The 19,943-nt window shown below is 44.8% G+C and overlaps 1 protein-coding gene across 1 annotated transcript in view; it reads left to right on the forward strand.

Annotated features, from left to right (window-relative positions):
- LOC137333415 (dynein axonemal heavy chain 5-like) overlaps positions 1-19,943 on the forward strand; it is a 150,927-nt gene that overhangs the window by 60,594 nt on the left and 70,390 nt on the right. Inside the window, exons 22-29 of the mRNA XM_067997567.1 lie at positions 2,205-2,339; positions 4,616-4,738; positions 5,693-5,906; positions 6,238-6,461; positions 10,245-10,443; positions 12,491-12,663; positions 15,299-15,429; positions 16,281-16,434. Coding sequence (XP_067853668.1) covers positions 2,205-2,339; positions 4,616-4,738; positions 5,693-5,906; positions 6,238-6,461; positions 10,245-10,443; positions 12,491-12,663; positions 15,299-15,429; positions 16,281-16,434 — 1,353 coding nt within the window. The remainder of the gene's footprint in view (positions 1-2,204; positions 2,340-4,615; positions 4,739-5,692; positions 5,907-6,237; positions 6,462-10,244; positions 10,444-12,490; positions 12,664-15,298; positions 15,430-16,280; positions 16,435-19,943) is intronic.

The raw sequence follows: 19,943 nt of genomic DNA on the forward strand, positions 1-19,943 counted from the left end.
TTCCTTTTTCTGAATATGGGTACCACATTAGCTGATTTCCAATCAAATGAGACCTCGTCAGCGTTCAGTGACTCCCTCACGATAATTGTCAGTACTTCACAAATTTCATTCCGAGCCTGACTTGGGGATAGAACCATCTGAATTCTGTTTTGTACACAGCCGTCTAAATGTTGAGCCTGATTTTTATGTTCAATTCTTTCCCTCATCCACCACTCCTGCACTAGCGCTAAACTTTGTACAGTTTTGGCTGCATTGCTGCTAAGACTCTCAATGGTAAAACAATGTAATTTCCAATGAAGGTTTGTTAGTAGTAATACTTGCAATACATTTTACACACTCATAATATGTATACAAATCTTTGGGCTATATGTGTGAATGAGACGGTAATGGTGTAAAGTCCTAATGACTAACTGTTTTTTGCACAAAAGGGAAGAATTTAAAATGATGGAGCCTTTAACAGCAGCAAATGGCAGGCAATGCAAACCATTCTATTAAGATGATGCTGATGCAAATATTTAATTAAAGTTCTGTGATACAAGAAAAAGACAATTAAAATTATCCACTATTGCCCAAACTACGTTGAAGCAAAAGGCTGGGTGAAAATTGTGAGTAAATTCCATGCATGCTCCTTCGGATAAAGGGATGAAGAGACTAGTGGTATTTTGTACAGTTAGGCACAGAATGTTCATAATAGAAAAACTGCCCACCATTAAGTAATCCATGAAGACAACTGCAAGCAAACCTAGGATGGTAGAGCTACTCATCCCAGCTCAGAGAGAGCCATTCAACTGCCTATTATTGACTTTGGCTTATCGGCCTTGGAAGGAGGTGACAAAGAGGGGCCCTCACAGACTTATATTAGATAGTAAATACTATAGGAAAGGTAAATTTGGAGCACCACATCAAGTTAAACTTTGAACATAGAATAGATTTAAACTGGTGAAAGGCAAATTTAGGACAGCCATCAGGAAATTCAGAGTGATCAACACGTGGAATGGATCTGATAAGATAATGGACACACAAGCCCTGGAATCATTGAATAAGTCATTTGCTGCTGTGATGGGGGACTGTAGGTTCTTTCTGAATGAATGAACTGAGATGGGCTAATTATCTGAACATATGTGGTAGGAGACAAGGTGGGATTTCACAAACTGGATGAAGCTTTGATAAAATGACATACTGTGCCTTTCAAGTAGGTACTTCTTTTATAAACTAATATCAAAATTACCACCAGCCCTACAGCCATGCACTATTTAAAACAGGTACGAGTCATCCGTTTCCCAGAGTGCTGTACAAGTTGAAATGAATTGTAAAGGAGTTGTTTGTTCCTGAAGATTAAGATCTAAATCAAATAATTCTAGAATACTTCATTTAGCTAAGTTTTTTTAAATTTCAGTTGTTATTTAAAATACTCTTGATGATTTATGTTTCATGAAGAGGATGAGTGGTAATGTTATGAACATTGGTATGTTCAATCATATTCATAAATCCAGAACTTATGTATCCAGCTGATTGCTCCCCTGCTGCACCAAGCAGTCCATCAGTTCACTATCTGTTACAAACACAATCCTTGGACCCGCTCCACCGCTGACCTGCACTTCTGATCCTGCTGGAGTATCTGGTATCTGGGACCAGGGCACGGTCATCTAATTTAAATACTTACAGTGGGCTCCGGCATCAGTAATGGTGCATGCTGAGTGCCAGCAGGGGGAGGGGGGATGCAGCACTGTACGGCCACATGGGAATGCAGTTAATGAGTTCCCTCCAATTGGGCCCCTTTGTAAGAGAGTCAATGTAAAAAAACAAATTAGACAGACTCAATTCTGGGGTCTTCAAGGCCATGACTCTAGCCTAGAGACTCCTTTTAGGCCCCAATTGGACTCTTCTGTGGACCTGGATGCCTGTTTCATTCCAGTATCTAGATCGCTAGAGGTTAAGGTGGTGGGAGTTGTGGGAATTCTGGCCAGCCCCATCTCCTTCAGATGTCAGATGTCTTCTATGGGATGGGCAGAACTCCTGCCCAATTGAGGCCCCAGCAGGAAATCTCTGTGGCTTCTCTTCGTGGAGTGGAAGCCAGGCATTTCTGGGTCCTGCTTCATTTACTGCTTCCTCCGCTGCTTTCCTGGCAATTTTACTCTGGGAGTGCATCCCAGGTCTCAAGGAAATTCTGAGCCAAGTTGATTTAAATTGGTTTGTTTTCACAGGGTGTGCTTTTGATTGGTGAACAAGGAACTGCTAAAACGGTAATCATAAAAAGCTACCTGTCTAAGTATAACACTGAAATTCATCTGCCGAAAAGCCTTAACTTCTCCTCAGCCACCACACCTTTAATGTTTCAGGTAAAGAGTGAATGAATGATCTAATTAACTACTTGCATTATATGGAGGATTGTGAATTATTTTGTATTTCACCATTGGAACGAATTTGATACATTGTGAGGTTGCACAACATTTTGTATTACAGTGACAGAGTTTTAAAAATATCCAAGACTAGTTCCTATTATGCAATAAAATCCATAGGTGGTTTCAATATTTCACTCGTGTTGTGTCTGTAGGCAACACTTGTGATAATGTTACTTGACAGCCTAATTCCTGTAGATGGATGTAACATTATGTGACAACCCAACTGTTGTATGTTTCCGGGGTCTCATGGAAAATGAATACCAGGGGCTAGTACAAGGTGTGTCTTTCACTGAATTTGGAAAAATCATAACCTCAAAACTAGTTTAAAAATGCGGACCCAGTGATATTTGTAACCAAAGTAGGGCTGTTTAAATTTATGAAAAATCAAAACTTTTAGTGCAGAAGAAATTGAAGCTTCCCCAGAGTGCAAATAATTGGGGCCTTCTTAGCATTGAAAAAATAGGTACCTATCAAAAGTTAAGATAATCAGGACCCTTGATGTCTGAAAATTCAAAATCGCTAACATTTGATTAAAAAGAAGGTTTGCCAAGTGTTGAATTCCCAACACAAGGTGTGAGTGAACTCAAACTTTCTGTGCTGCAAAAAAGAGCGGTGGCACCTAACTCAGAAAGAATCTAAAGCTTTTTTATAACATGGAAAATTGTTTTGTTTCCCCTCACCCTCATTACTCCCCTCCCCACTCCCCACCCCCCACCTCCCCACCACCATTGAGGCAATTTGACATCCTCCACAACCTCGGGTGGCCATTGTGCACCAGGTACAGGAATTTTCCCCGAAACACATTTTCCCCCACCAACAAGGCACAGTGCCTCTGTCCTTCACTGTGCCACCTCTCCCCACTTTGCCACTGCCCCTTCCCCCCGGCACATTTTCAAACCCTGTACCCCTTCTCCAAGGCATTCCAACTAACACCCCAATCATGCACTTTGCATCTTACTCTCCAGTGAGACCCTGTACCAACCCCCTCCACTTGAGAAACTTTGCCCCCCTCCCAAATTGGGGCATCTTTTCCCCAATGGAACACTTTTCCCTCGCAGCAATGAGCCATATTTCCACACGCCCCTTCCCCACTGTGGCATTTACCCTCCCCCAAGAGAAACCTTGTCAACACGCTTTTCCTCCCCCCACCCCACACTGAGGCATATTCCCAACCACTGACTCACCCTACCTTTCCTTCCTGGGTTGCTATGTTGCCAATAAGCTCTCTCAAATGAGGCACTTATCTACACACACCCCCACTCTACTGAACCACTTTCCCAACCCTCTCCCCTGCCACTGTGGCATTTTCCCATCCCCCCCCCCCCGATCTACTTTTCCACAGCCCTTCACACCGAGGGAGCTCTTCTATTGCCCCTCCCTGCTGAGATACTTTTCCTCCCCCACAACCCCTCTGAGGTACTTTCCCATTCCACCCCCTACTGCGATACTGTGGCAGTCTCCCTCACCCTGTTCTTTTTCCCCCGGGGAAGCACCTGGGCTTGGCCACCTGTCTGCTCATGGGAGCTCGATGAGTATTCTTAATCAATACTGGATGGACGTCTGAGAGTTACAGACTATAATTCAATCTTGGGGTTCAGATGACAAGCAAATTGCTTGAGTGCCTCAAACATCTTGCAATTCAAGATGTCACTTAAACCCCTCCTTTTGGATTACTGCACCATAATCCAGCCCCACCCATTCAGAACTGAACATTGAATTTTGTGGTGATCTATTGCACATTTTTTTCGGTAGAGCTACAGTAATGTTACCATGATTGTTAATCCTCTTGTATAAGCATCCTCCTGTCTCAATGATATGATGGTCAGCTGCAGTCCTTGCTGACACTGTAGAAACTAACTGAAGACAAATCAGTTATTATAACCAGCAGATAACAGGAACGATTTAAAGGCTCCAATCCAATGTTGAAATTCAAGTGACTGTTGAACACACTGAATAGATGACTGCCATGTAATCCCCCTCTGATCTCTATTATTTTATCTCTATTTCAGACAGCAACTTTTTAAAAAAAGTAACTGTGATTCACAACTTCAAGATAAGTTGCTCCAAATAGTCTCAAAAACTCCTTCACTTTCCAAGTCAAATGTTGATATTAGTAGCATATATTTTTGAAAGTTGATAGTATACAGCAGCCTAAAGATTATTAGAATTTTCATCTTTCAAATTAAGTGTACATATTTTGACTTTTTAACTAGAGAACTATAGAAAGTTATGTGGACAAAAGAATGGGGAATGTTTATGGACCTCAAGCTGGAAAGAAAATGACCGTGTTTATAGATGACATAAACATGCCTATTGTTAATGAGTGGGGCGATCAGGTAAATAAAACTGTTCAGTTTACTTCCCTATTGCCTTTCTTTGTATTTCTAATCAGATTGCCATGATCTTGTTGAATGTATCTAAAAGGACTACATTTGTTACAATTAGGACAGAAGTGAAATAGTTGTTTTCCAGCACGTAGCTTGAGGTGGCCAGAAAGATTAGATTTGGCGGTGCTCTGTAACCATCACATGATTTTGGCATGAGCTAGGCCATTAGCTCAAAGAAAACATCACCTTATTAAATTTTCAGAGTGTTGATTTCGACAACTCTGTGGAGAAGCTGAAGATGCTATATAAATATGATTAATCTTTTCACAATACAAGTACTTAAGAGTTTCACTGCACTATTGCTGAAAGCAATATATTTGTTAAAGAGTCATGTGCTACAAATGGTTTCCATTGAGTTGCTCATTTTATATTTTTAGTATTCCAGTACTAATTTTTAAAGCTGTCACGTCCTTTTGGAACTAATTGATGTAAACGGTAGCATTAGGACACAAATGTCGTAAATGTCCAAGTCACACCCATAATCACCAAGGAAAATGTAACAGTCTGGCAAGATGTCTTGGAAAATTTGATAAAGAAAGATTGGGGGAAAAAAATCACAGATGCATACCCCTGAGGATTATATCTGTCAGTCTCTTAAAGGCCCAATTTCTAACAAGTGGCCAACGTGTACAGCACTTGCTTTTTTCACAATGTCAATGTTTATGATGAATTTGGTAAAATAAACCTTCCACATTGACTATTTTTAATGTGTTTTGATACATTGGTGCACAGCTATATGAAACAGTTGACTATTACATTTAACTGTGTTCAATTTCCAACAATGTAATGAGATGAGACTATATCTTCCTGCAGTGCTAGAATTGGGGCCGTTTACCATGGGAGTGGGATGGGAAAGTGCTGACAGGAAAACATTGGTAACATTTCATTTTGTCATGCTCTGAGGTAACCAATGAAATTGTGAGACAGCTGATGGAGCAGAGCGGGTTCTATAACCTGGAGAAGCCAGGAGAGTTCACGCACATTGTAGACATCCAGTTTGTTGCTGCGATGATCCATCCTGGCGGAGGACGGAACGATATTCCTCAAAGGCTGAAGAGGCAATTCTCCATTTTTAACTGTACATTGTCTTCCAACATCTCCATTGACAAAGTCTTTAGTAAGTCAGGTTTCTATGGATTCGTAATATTTGACAATTTCTATTTTTGTAAATGCAATGCAAAATGTAACCATTATAATTTACTACCTTTTATATAAAATTCACAATATATTATGTCGAATTCATAACAGTGATTAGACGCATAATAAGGGTCAGTGGATTTTGGTTGTGGTCAGTATTCTGAGTGTTTATATTTTGTTAGGCAATGTGACATTTAGGATTAGGTTGGGAGAAAATAGATTTTTGGGCTGGAAAGTGTTGCTTTCAAAAGTACCTTTTAGTAATTAAGTGAGTTTTTCTCTGTTCTAACATTATTTCCCCATGGCTGTAGGTGTGATTGGAGTGGGTCATTTCTGCAAGCAGCGGGGATTTACTGAGGAGGTTTCAGTCCTGGCAGCCCAGCTTGTTCTCATCACACGCAAACTTTGGCAAGTTGTCAAAATTAAGATGCTTCCAACGCCAGCCAAGTTTCACTACGTGTTTAATTTACGAGATCTCTCCAGAATTTGGCAGGGCATGCTCAACGCCACTGCAGAGGTCATTTGTTACAAAGAGGTAAAGGTTTCTATAATAACAACAGCGACTGCACTTCAAAGGTAATTCATTGGCTGTGAAGCACTATGGGACATCTTGGGGGTGTGATAAGACATTCCATAAATGAAAGTTCTTTCTTTTATCTTCCTTCCTCCCAAATAACAGTGCCATGCTTCATAACAAGAACATTTCCTTTTGTTCACACATCTCCCAAACTTTCTAATTTTCATTCCCTAGCTTTGGATTTCTCCACAATCGCCAGCGATATATTATGTGTGCTTGTGTGGAGACCTGGGGCACAAGGAGTAATATGTCCATTTTCTCTCTCATCCAAGTTAATAAACTCCATGATTGAAAGCATTATTTAGAACTGCTGCACTCTTTTCACCAGTGGGATTCAACTGCTGACTCGACTGCCAACCTTCTGCTTAGAATACAAACACTGCAAGTGCAACATTACTTGTCAGCTTTAAAGTGTTGAGTTTTTAGGTACACTTGATACTGTAAGTGATACTGAAAGGTAAATATAGGACTGATGTCAGGAAGTTGTTCTTCACACAGAGTGAACAACTCTTGCTTGCAGGATCAAGCCCCACTCCAGAGATTTGAGCACATAATCTAGGCTGACACTCCAGTGCAGTACTGAGGGAGTGCTGCATTCTCAGAGCTGCTGTCTCTCAGTTGAGACATTAAACCAGGCTGGCTGTCTGTTCAGCTCGATGTGAAAAGATCCCATGGCACTATTCGAAATAGAACAGAATTCTGGCCAATATACCTCCCTCAGCCAACACCATCAAAAACAAATTAGCTGGTCATTTATCGCAATGCTGCTTGTGGAATCTTGCTGTGTGCAAATTGGCTACTTCAAAAAGAATTCATTGGTTGTGAAGCGCTTTGGTTCATCCTGAGGATGGGAAAGGTGCTATGTAAATGCAAGTTCTTTCTTTTAACTCGTGCAATGGACTTCTGGATAGAGTATTAGAGGCATAAACCTTGGGTTCATTAAAAAAATTGTTGAATGTTGTATTGGTGGAACTCTAGAATGTTTCTGGGTGGACGAGCAAAGATAGTTTGAATAACTTTCCTTTTCCACATCTATCTTGTAGTCCTAGGAGTGCAGACAGAGCAGCTAGTTCAAAACTCCTATTGGATTTACCGACAGAAATCTCTAGTATTTCTCAAGCTGTGGTTATCAAAGTACTTTTGGAGAAAAGCTGTATTTGTTTTTTTTATTCGTTCATGGGATGTGGGCATCGCTGGCAAGGCCAGCATTTATTGCCCATCCCTAATTGCCCTTGAGAAGGTGGTGGTGAGCCGCCTTCTTGAACCGCTGCAGTCCGTGTGGTGACGGTTCTCCCACAGTGCTGTTAGGAAGGGAGTTCCAGGATTTTGACCCAGCGACGATGAAGGAATGGCGATATGTTTCCAAGTCGGGATGGTGTGTGACTTGGAGGGGAACGTGCAGGTGATGTTGTTCCCATGTGTCGGCTGCTCTTGCCCTTCTAGTTGGTAGAGATTGTGGGTTTGGGAGGTGCTGTCGAAGAAGCCTTGGTGAGTTGCTGCAGTGTATCCTGTAGATGGTACACGCTGTAGCCACTGTGCGCCGGTGGTGAAGGGAGTGAATGTTTAGGGTGGTGGATGGGCTGCCAATCAAGCGGGCTGCTTTGTCCTGGATGGTGTCGAGCTTCTTGAGTGTTGTTGGAGCTGCACTCATCCAGGCAAGTGGAGAGTATTCCATCACATTCCTGACTTGTGCCTTGTAGATGGTGGAAAGGCTTTGGGGAGTCAGGAGGTGAGTCACTTGCTGCAGAATACCCAGCCTCTGACTTGCTCTTGTAGCCATAATATTTATATGGCTGGTCCAGATAAGTTTCTGGTCAATGGTGACCCCCAGGATGTTGATGGTGGGGGATTTGGCGATGGTAATACTGTTGAATGTCAAGGGGAGGTGGTTAGACTCTCTCTTGTTAGAGATGGTCATTGCCTGGCACTTGTCTGGCACGAATGTTACTTGCCACCTATGAGCCCAAGCCTGGATGTTGTCCAGGTCTTGTTGCATGTGGGCTCGGACTGCTTCATTATCTGAGCGGTTGCAAATGGAACTGAACACTGTGCAGTCATCAGCGAACATCCCCATTTCAGACCTTATGATGGAGGGAAGGTCACTGATGAAGCAGCTGAAGATGGTTGGGCCAAGGACACTGCCCTGAGGAACTCCTGCAGCAATGTCCTGGGGCTGTGATAATTGGCTTCCAACAACCACTACCATCTTCCTTTGTGCTGGTATGACTCCAGCCACTGGAGAGTTTTCCCCCGATTCCCATTGACTTCAATTTTACTCGGGCTCCTTGGTGCCACACTCGGTCAAATGCTGCCTTGATGTCAAGGACAGTCACTCTCACCTCACCTCTGGAATTCAGCTCTTTTGTCCATGTTTGGACCAAGGCTGTAATGAGGTCTGGAGCCGAGTGGTCCTGGCGGAACCCAAACTGAGCATCAGTGAGCAGGTTATTGGTGAGTAAGTGCTACTTGATAGCACTGTCGATGACACCTTCCATCACTTTGCTGATGATTGAGAGTAGACTGATGGGGTGGTAATTGGCTGGATTGGATTTGTCCTGCTTTTTGTGGACAGGACATACCTGGGTAATTTTCCACATTGTCGGGTAGATGCCAGTGTTGTAGCTGTACTGGAACAGCTTGGCTGGAGGTGAAGCTCGTTCTGGAGCACAGGTGTTCAGCACTACAGCCGGGATGTTGTCGGGACCCATAGCCTTTGCTGTGTCCAGTGCACTCAACCGTTTCTTGATATCACGTGGAGTGAATCGAATTGGCTGAAGACTGGCTTCTGTGATGGTGGGGATATCGGCAGGAGGCCGAGATGGATCATCCACTTGGCACTTCTGGCTGAAGATGGTTGCAAACGCTTCAGCCTTGTCTTTTGCACTCACCTGCTGGACTCCGCCATCATTGAGGATGGGCGTGTTTACAGAGCATCCTCCTCCCCTTAGTTGTTTAATTGTCCCCCACCATTCACGACTGGATGTGGCAGGACTGCAGAGCTTTGATCTGATCCGTTGGTTGTGGAATTGCTTAGCTCTGTCTATAGCATGTTGCTTCCGCTGTTTAGCATGTATGTAGTCCTGAGTCGTAGCTTCACCAGATTGGCACCTCATTTTTAGGTACGCCTGGTGCTGCTCCTGGCATGCTCTTCTACACTCCTCATTGAACCAGGGTTGATCCCCTGGCTTGTTGGTAATGGTAGAGTGAGGAATATGCCGAGCCATGAGGTTACAGATTGTGGTGTAATACAATTCTGCTGCTGCTAATGGCCCACAGTCCCTCATGGATGCCCTGTTTTGAGCTGCTAGATCTGTTCTGAATCTATCCCATTTAGCACGGTGGTAGTGCCACACATCACATCCTCAGTGCGAAGACGGGACTTCATCTCCACGAGGACTGTGCAGTGGTCACTCCTACCAATACTGTCATGGATGGATGCATTTGCGACAGGTAGATTGTTGTTAGGTTTGCTTAAGTAGATAGAGATTTTGTGATATTTCTTGATAGCCCTAAAAGAAATCTCCTCTCCTCTCTGGGAGCACCTGATTGAGAAATCAGCCCTCATGTCTCGGCATGTTCTTAATCTAAGGACTCACACATATTGACCTGCGATTGTTTCTGTCGTAGATGTGGTTGCTTGTCGAAGAAATTACTGAAACCAAGTGTGGTAATAATTGGCAACAAATGGAAAGCACTCCTTTCTTAAACCTGATTTTATTACAAACACTGTTTTATATACAGATTCTTCTGAAGCTCTGGAGACACGAATGTAAGCGAGTGGTGGCTGATCGCTTTACAAACTCTGAAGACTGTGAATGGTTTGATAAAACATTGATCGATATTGCCACTGAAGAACTTGGGGAAGAAATCAAATGTGTCATCAACGTGGAGAGTGAAGACTTCTTTGTAGATTTCTTGCGTGATCCACCTGAGGCCACAGGTCAGGACATTATCTGCATACTGACTGTTGCACAAGGTGTACTGCACTTCCAGATTATTGAGTACGGGTATCTGAATTTTGAGCTCATTTGCATCATGTGACTGACCATAGCTGTCAACACAATTATGACCCTTGTACTTGATTTGAAATATACACATTTTTTTTCTTTATTTTTGAGATACGTTACTTTGTAGTGAAGACCATGGGAGTAATTTTAACCCCCAAGAATGGGTGGGTTAGGGATGGGTGGGTAGTTAAAATGTTTGATTTTTGTAGCGTGACCTCAACCTGGCTCCAACGCGCCCACTTCCGGGTTTAACGTGGGGGAGTTAGGCTTTGCCCACGGAGCTGAATGCAATTTACTTACTTGAGATAGTTAGGGTAGTTTTTTTATTAATTAATGTTACTCACCTTTAAAGTTAATGGCTCCAGGACAGCTTTCCCTGGGCCCGTGAATGTTACCAGGTGAAAGGAAGTGAGAAAGGCTGGATCTTGAGGTAAGTGCCTTTATTGCACTGCTTGTGGGCCAGGAGGAGCGGGAGTGTTTCCTCCAGGCCCAGCTCACCTGCCCCAATCGCACACCCGTGATCGTCCGAGAGCCCCCAGATGGGACACCCCCCCCCCACCACCTCCGACTCTTCACTTAATGTCCGACCTCCGACTCTTCTCCCGATGTGCGACCTCCAACTGTCGAACCGATCACCTCCCAGCCTGCGATGGTCTCCACGCCCCCCCCGCCACCCCCCCCCCCCCCGCGCGGGATCTCCACCTTTGGCATCAGACCCTCCCCAGCTGATGTCCTCCATGGCCCACGCTCTCTCCCTCCTTCCCTCCCTCCTCTCCAATTCCCAGCTACTTTCCCTCCTGACAGGCAGCCAACTCGTTAACTTGGCTGGCTGTCGGGTGGGAAACCCAAAAGCAAAATAATTACCTTCAATTAAGTTGCGATCGCAGATTCCAATACACTCATAGAAACATAGAAAATAGGAGCAAGAGTAGGCCATTCGGCCCTTCGGGCCTGCTCCGCCATTCCAAATGATCATGGCTGATTGTCTAACTCAGTACCCTGTTCCCGCTTTTTCCCCATATCCCTTCACTCACTTCACTTCCGGGTTTCCCACGTGAAAATCTACTCCCCCCCCACTCTCTTCCCCGCTTCAGGTCAAAATCATGCCCCATGTGTCTCTTTTCCCCATTTTCTCCTCACTTAGTTCCACCTATTTTTTTATTCGTTCATGGGATGTGGGCATCGCTGGCGAGGCCAGCATTTATTGCCAATCCCTAATTGCCCTTGAGAAGGTGGTGGTGAGCCGCCTTCTTGAACCGCTGTAGTCCGTGTGGTGATGGTTCTCCCACAGTGCTGTTAGGTAGGGAGTTCCAGGATTTTGACCCAGCGACGATGAAGGAACAGCGATATATTTCCAAGTCGGGATGGTGTGTGACTGGATCTTGCACCTCTATGGAGAAGAGAGTAGGTAGGGCAGCCGGATCCCGAAAGCTGCTGCGAGCTGGCCGCCAGGAGATGTGTAACAGCAGCCTGCTGTGCATGTGCCATTTGATTTTCCCTTTCTCTTGTACATATGCTTGGCCTCACCCAGATCATTCGAGCAGATTTATTGCTGCGATGTTAATATTTGGTTCAGCATCATGGCATACGAGCTGAACATTTACAAAACTGGTCCAGAGAGACTGGAATTTTTCTGGACTTGCTGACAATCCAAAAGCTAAAATTGCAGTTCTGAGATTAACCATCTGTCAATGTTTTTTTAACTGCCTTCTATTTTCTTTCATTATTAAGTAAACCCAGTGCAGATGTGCATGTATTCCCTTTTGTTTCACATCTGACTTCTGCATATTTGGAATTCACCACAGACTGTTTGCTAGAAGTCTGTGGGATTTCAGAATATTTTTATTTGTAATTTTAGTATTTAGATATTAGGGGAAAATAAATCCAACCTTTTTCTTTCTTTGAATATGTCAAATGAACAACTGCTACATAGCGTGTTAAAATGTACAATAGTTTGTTCTTTTTCTTTGCCATCTCCAGGAGAGGAACCAGAGGATACAGAATATGAGATGCCGAAAGTGTATGAGGCCATAGAATCTTTAGACATGCTAAAAGAGAGGCTGAACCTTTTCATGTTCCTTTACAATGAGACTGTACGAGGCGGGTACCTGGACTTAGTCTTCTTTGAAGATGCTATGATTCATCTAGTTAAGGTGGGGTCGGATGAGTTTATCTTCTCAACATAATTCAATCCTAATTTTAAAGTTATGCATTCCATGCTTGTGTTTTAAATGTGAGTTTGGTTTAATATTATTTGTTTATAGTGAAGTAACAAAACCAATGCCAATTTTGGAAGCAGAAAACTAGAGTTGGTTGAAGCATAGACATTTTTAGGTGTCAGCTTTGGCTTAGTAGTCTCGTCCCTGTCAAGGTTGTACGCCAAGCCCCACTCCAGAGACTTGAGCATACAACCTAGGTGACACTTTGATGCAGTACTGAGGGAGTGCTGCACTGTCGGAGGTGTCATCTTTAAGATGAGATGTTAAACCGAGGACCTGTTTGTCCTGTCACGTAAAGAATCCAGTGACACTATTCAAAAAAGAGTAGGGGAGACCTCCAAGTATCCTGGCCAACATTTATCCCTCAACCAACACCAGTAAATAAACAGATGATCTGGTCATTTATCTCATGGCTGTTTGTGGGACCTTGTGTACAGATTAGCTACCGCATTTCCCTACATTAGAATAGTGATGACATTTCAAAAATTCACTAATTGGCTGTGAAGTGAAGTTCTGAGGTTGTGAAAGATGCACTATAAATGCAAGTTCTTCTTTCTATTAAAAAATTGTTGACTTCAGGAAATATGTAAACATTGTAATTTATTCAGGGAGTTCCTTCATTGTCACTGGGTCAAAATTCTGGAATTCCCTAACTAACACCAGCACATGAGCAGCAGCTAGGGTTGCCAACCCTCCAGGATTGGCCTGGAGTCTCCAGGAATTGAAGATTAATCTCCAGCACACTGCTACAAGCAACCCTAGAAAAAGCATATGGGTATTAAAAAAAATTGTATTTTTCATTTTCTTTGAACACTTCTGTTTATTAATTATGAAAATATTGAAGATGGGAAAAAAAGCTGTTTCACTAACAGTCAGGCTTCATCCAATTGGATAAAGAGTCTTTTCGCTTTCCAATTGGCGGTGCACCATGAGGATGGACGTGTTGGGCGACTGTTGGAACTCTGTCCATTGTGTTGCTATGTTCAGTTCAGGGAGCATGGGGGCCAGTCATGTGATGAAACCTCCAGGAATACATTCAACCAGAGTTGGCAACCTTAATTGCAGCTCTTCAAGGAGGACGCTCACCACCACTTTCTCAGGGCAACTCGGGATGGCCAGCATTTCCAAGAACAAATAATAAAGAAATGGCATTGTACACTGAAAGAGTTCAGATCGAAAAGGTTTACAACTTTTTGTCCAAACTGAAAGATTAGATCACAGCCTTGAGCTCCAGTGTATGTTTTTCAGATTTATGGATTAAATCTGTGGGGCTTCTTTTCTGTTTCTGATTTGGAGCGGTTTTTTTGCTGCTTATGGCTGATAGCATCAATATGACCATAGAAATTCAATGGGTGCAATCCTAGCAGATACGCGCTTACTGATGGTCTCCAGGGCTGACTCCACTGGAGTTTGCGAGGTCAGAGGGAGGGCAGACGCTTTGAAACTTTGGCACCTGGCTACTATCAGGGGATTTTGCGAGGCCTTCGCTGCGACCCTTGCAGGCCTGTTCTCAGCCTCCTTTGTAAAGGGGCTGATCCTAACATTTAAAAAAAAATCCACTTAATCTCCGGCGGGGCCCAGGCCGCAAGCCTGGCCTGGATCCCTCCACTTACACCCTTCTGGAGCCTGATATACCTCATCTCACTTGGCGTACTGGCTTCCAGTCTTATGCCAGGTCCCTTATGGGCCAGGGAAGAGGGAACTCCCAGCTTGGAGTGTCCCTGCTCCTGGCCCCATCTCCCCTCTGACATGGCTGACCTTGTAAGGAGTGGACAGTGGCCCCCTTTAAGGCCAACTAGGATTTCCCAACTAAGGCTGGGAAGCAGCTCACTTAATCAGACCTTTCACCTTTATCAGATCTCCTCTTAACATTTTCTGTTCTAATGAAAAGCGCCCCAGTTTCTCTGGACTCATAACTAAAGCCTCTTATCCCTGGCATTATCTTCTGCCTCCTTTCAATGGTCTTGATATCCTTCTTAAAGTAGGGTGGCAGGATTGTTTCAGAGAACAGCTTTTAATACAACAACTTACATTTATGTAGTGCTTTTAATGTACAAAATCAACCCAAGACGCATCACAGAGTGTAATTTTTTACAAAAATGGATGCTGAGCTAAAAGAAAAGCTATCAGGAGGGGTAAAGAGGTGGGTCTTAAGGAAGGTTTTTTAAGGAGGAGAGGGAGGTGGAGAGACAAAGGGGTAGAGGGAGGGCATTCTAGAGTGTGCGGCCTAGTTGGCTGAAGGCACGGCCATCAACGGTGGGACAAAGGGAGGAGGGATGCTCATTTTCAAATCATTTTCCTAAAATATCTGGGGGTAGGGTGTACAGTAAAGGGCAGAATTCTGCCACTACTGTTGGAATTGACACTAAGGACAATACATCGTAGTGAAAACTAAATTAATTTTATGGTGTGATGTGATATTATGTATTGCAGTTTTTACATGTAAATCATATTTGAATATTTTGCATTTGATATTATCCCTCACTCAAACATCCTTACCTGCCCTTCTTTCAATTTTTCTTGGCGATATGAATATATTTTTAACCGTGGTCTTGGGATTCACTTATAGATATCACGTATCATCAGAACTCCTCGTGGTAATGCCCTGCTTGTTGGTGTGGGTGGGTCAGGTAAACAGAGCCTTACGAGACTTGCTTCATTTATTGCTGGATACCAGACATTCCAGGTCACTCTCACAAGGTAAGTCCACAACTGAAAGATTGATGTTTCTTAGGATGAGCAGTATGCAAAGACTTCATGGCAAACTACATATCTAACCAGTATATATTGTGAGGGGGTGTGCGCGCGCAGGGACTATATTATATGTATCTCTAAATGTTTGGACTAAAACGATAATTACAATTTGTTGAAAAGCCTCCACAAGTGAGAAAATTGCTTTTACTGCCTCTGGCTAAATAGCATCAATGGGCAATAATAATCTCCAGCGTCTAAAATCATCACGGAACGTCACCCAGCCTATAGCTCAGGGGCACCAAAGCACTGGCCATTGCCTATGTAAAAAGGTGGGTAAGAGGTTTATTTCGCTGTGGTGTAGGGCCAAGCATTCATGTAGTGAAAATGACCCTACTACAATGTTGAAGTACAATTCTCACCATTGGTGAGTTAGGGGGTGCAGAATAAGTTTTCTCTTTTTATTTCAGTCCTCACTGTGTTGTATTTGTATCTCTTAAGTTAATCTAAGTTCAAGACTATAATAAAGCAGAGTGCCATAATGAGACCCACTGCCTCTAGTTTCAGAAACGGCTTTGGACGTGCAATAACTTTGACACATCTGAAATCCTTGGAGCAATATTCGCAGCTGCAGTCCGTATTCAGAGACATGACCTCACTATAATGCAAACTGAAGCCAAACTGAATCTTTAACAAAGTAACATTTTGTTAGAAAGCAATGGAGACAAGAGGGAGGGGTAGACTATTGTAATAGATCTATTGTTTATGTTTTTTTAATATTAAATAATAGAAAGCAATGAAACACAGGAGAATGGATGTACTGGAGCTATCTCTGTGTAACTTCATTTCTATACACTTAGGTCATACAGTGCCTCAAACCTGCTGGAGGATCTGAAGATTCTGTACAGAACTGCTGGACGGGAGGGAAATGGAGTGACCTTTATTTTTACTGATAATGAAATCAAGGATGAAGCTTTTCTGGAGTACCTGAACAACGTTCTCTCCTCTGGAGAGGTATGGTGCAATCCTTACCATTCCTCAGTGTATTTTCAAAATAGATACCAGCCTTATTATTTGTGCTCTGTTGAAATATTTTTGCAATTTCATTCCTGTCCTTGCTGATGAATGTTAGAAAACATGTTCACAATCAGCAGTTCATGTTGTTTCTATGTGAAAAATATATATGCTGCATTTCAGGTAACAGTGGAGCACTGATGGAATACCAACTTGTAGTGCAGTAGATTGATAGGCCAGTGGTTTTGCCCTTCATCCTTCAAATTGACATATTGCTGATCTCCATCACATTATGGGGAAGAAATCAGGTATTTCTGTATGGGAAGGGGAAGGAAGATGGTTGAAAAGGTTATCGCTGGACCAGCCTTGTATATTGTGCTAGCTACTAATTCTCAAGTGCTTTGACTGAGGCTTGGAAGTGGGCTGCCTGCCCACTCAGTTGAACTTGATGCTTGGGCTACGGAGAAATGGTTGAGAAAATAATTTGAAAAAAAACGGTACCCCTTCTTAGAACAAGAATGGGGATTAAATTGGTTAACCCCCGAAAACTGGCACTGGGATCGTGCATGAGATTCATGCTACCTGGTGATCGCCAAGATTTCTGCATGCAGCCAGTGCTCCCTGCGCTGCTGAGTGTCTGCACGCACCAGCAGCGGGCCCCAATATGGGGCGTGGCCACCACTACTTAAAGGCAGCCTGCACTTCTTAAAGGGGAGGTGCTTTGGCAATTATATCTGTGCTGGAAGAAATGTAGTAATGGCTGGGCCTGTGAGAGACCGTGCACCAAGATTTCTCAGTCGACATACTAGAGGTCCTGGTGCACAAGGTGAATGCACGGAGGGCCATCCTGTATCCACAGGGGGGCAAGAGGCCCTCCAGACACATGCTGTGGAGGCAGTGGCTCTAGAAGTAAATGCCAGGAGCATTGCACCACGCATGTGGATGCAGTGCAGGAAGAAGTTCAATGATTTGACACGAGTAGTCAAGGTGAGTGAATTCAACTGTCAAGTGGCATCTCCCACCAACTGCACCACTTGCATCATCCACTGCTCCATGCACGACACCCCCCAGTCGCCCACCCAGCAACAAACGCGTTCCATCCGTACGTAATGCACTTCGGATGCTGCACCTCACCCTCACATAGTCCCATTCTTGCAAGTCACACACCCACAACACACAGGTCATACACACTGGCAGCTATTCAACCATGACAGCCACATCACCCAAACACCTTGCGGGACACTCACTGATACACTTCCATCAGCCTTGCAGGAGAAGGAGGTGCACAACAGCAGTCAGCAGGAAAGACCTGGGGGAGGACAGGCACACCTACCCGTCCTCACCCCCATGGAGGAGACTGTGCTCGCGATAATTGGGCGGGCCGTCAATGTGGCCATGGCCACTGGCGGCGTTGGAGGTATCGAAGGTGAGGGTCTTTGCATACCTAATCCTCCTTCTCGTTTCCCACATCTCCCTCATCCCACAATTGTTTCTGACTCACATGCTGCAGATGGTGTTGGCACGCATGTCTTACTTTCTCCTCTCTCCGCTCCACAACTCAACCCATCTCCCTTTGTCATTGCAGATACCCAAGAACTGGAGCTGGCACCGTCCGAGGTGGAGGAGGAGGAGGAAGACAGTGATGATGAAGCCATACCGTCACTCAATCTGACACTCTCAGCCACCAGCTCAGATACTGACACTCAGCGTAGTGTAGAGGCTAGGTTAGAGGAGGGATCAACACATGGTGAGACACTGGGCACAAATGCACAGGAGCCAGGGCGGGGGGATCAGATAGCACAGGTGCCAGCTCGCCGGAGAGTGAGGTCGCACAATAGTCCTGCTGCAGAGGAGTCAGATAATGGCTTCGATGGGCTAGGCTACAGAAGAAGGCTGATGGGTGTAAACAGCCAAATGCTTGGAGCACTGGTAAGCCTGCCAGAAAGCCTGTGCGTATTATAACGGGCATGGAGGAGTCCACCTCGAACTTGGCACAGGGTTTTTGCGCAAAGCTTGGAGCCCATCCTTACCCACATGGAACGGGTGGTTACCTCCATCAGCGCACCTGTGGAACCCATCATGATGCAGTGTCTGATGATTGATGTCACAGCTTCCATTGCAGCTCAGACATCTGCCATCCAAGGTCTGACTGCTGCATTACAGGCTCAGACTGCTGCTAACGTGGATCTGGGTTCCACTGTGGAACAGGGCTTCCAGGGCATTCAGTAGATCACCAGGATTGCAGAGGCGCCGCCCCGGGAGAGTGGCAGTGGTGCCATGGCAGATGAACCTGCTGTCCTCTCTCAGGATGACAGCATTCTACTCCCACTCCGCCAATGCCCTTGCTGTTGCCTGTCAGCTAGCCAGGCCAGACGGCTACAGCCCAGGCTGAGATGGTGCAGTCTGAAGCCGGGCCCTTCCGGCCCAGAGCTGCTCGAGGTTTTCCTCCACAGCCATCTGCACTCTCTTCAATTGAAGGTCAGCAGCCTCCCACCACCCATGCTCCAGCCACTGGGGATGCACCTCGTAGGAGCACTAGGAAAGGTAAAGGCACACGAACAACAGGCACTGAGGGACTGCACAAAGGGTGAAGTGTAATGTATACATCATTTCATGTGTTAGTTTATAAATTTGTATTTGAAGTTGCAGTTGGGGGTGGTTTTTATTTATGCGATGAGCTGCAGGAGGAAGCAATGTGTAATTGTAATCATAAGGAGGATGATTTGATGGTCATGTGGGAGAGGAAAGGTGAGGAGTGTAGGACTGTTGGTGACTTGGGAGGTGTTGTTGAGGTTACTGATATCACTCATTAATAAGGTGAGCACGCAGAGCCCTGGCAGACAGGGCCTGTGCACCTTGTTGCCTCCTTGCCTCTTCCTCCAGTTCCTCCTCCGCCGCCTCCTCCTCTGCCTCTTCCTCTTCTCCCTCTGCCTCTGGCTCAGGGTCTTGCTGGATTGATGGTGGCAGGGGCTGTCCTCTCATAAGGGCGAGATTGTGCAGCATGCAGAATACGATGACGAATCTTGACACCCGCTCAGCTGAGCACTGCAGGGCTCCTCCAGAATTGTCCAGGCAGCGGAAGCGTTGCTTTAGGATGCCTATGGTGTGCTCGATGATGTTTCGTGTGGCCGCATGGCTCTCATTGTAGGCCTGCTCTGCATGTGGGCGTGTGTTCTTTACCGGAGTCATGAGCCACCTCATGAGGGGATAGCCCTTATCACCCAGTAGCCAGCCTTTGACTAGCCGTGCCGGTTGAAAGATAGGTGGGACGTTGGACTGCCACATAGCAAAGGCGTCATGACTTCTGCCAGGGTACCGAGCATTGACCTGTATGATGCCCTGCGTGTGGTCACACACCAGCTGCACATTGAGGATTCATGAATATGGCCCAGTTGAGATGTGGAGCATGCATGGCAATGTGCGTGCAGTCAATGGCACCCTGCACCATGGGGAAGTCTGCAATGCGAGCAAACCCTTGTGCTCGCTCACACTGCTTCTCTCTGTCAAGA

The sequence above is a fragment of the Heptranchias perlo genome, chromosome 16 (genome assembly GCF_035084215.1).
Source record: "Heptranchias perlo isolate sHepPer1 chromosome 16, sHepPer1.hap1, whole genome shotgun sequence".
NCBI lineage: Eukaryota > Metazoa > Chordata > Chondrichthyes > Hexanchiformes > Hexanchidae > Heptranchias > Heptranchias perlo.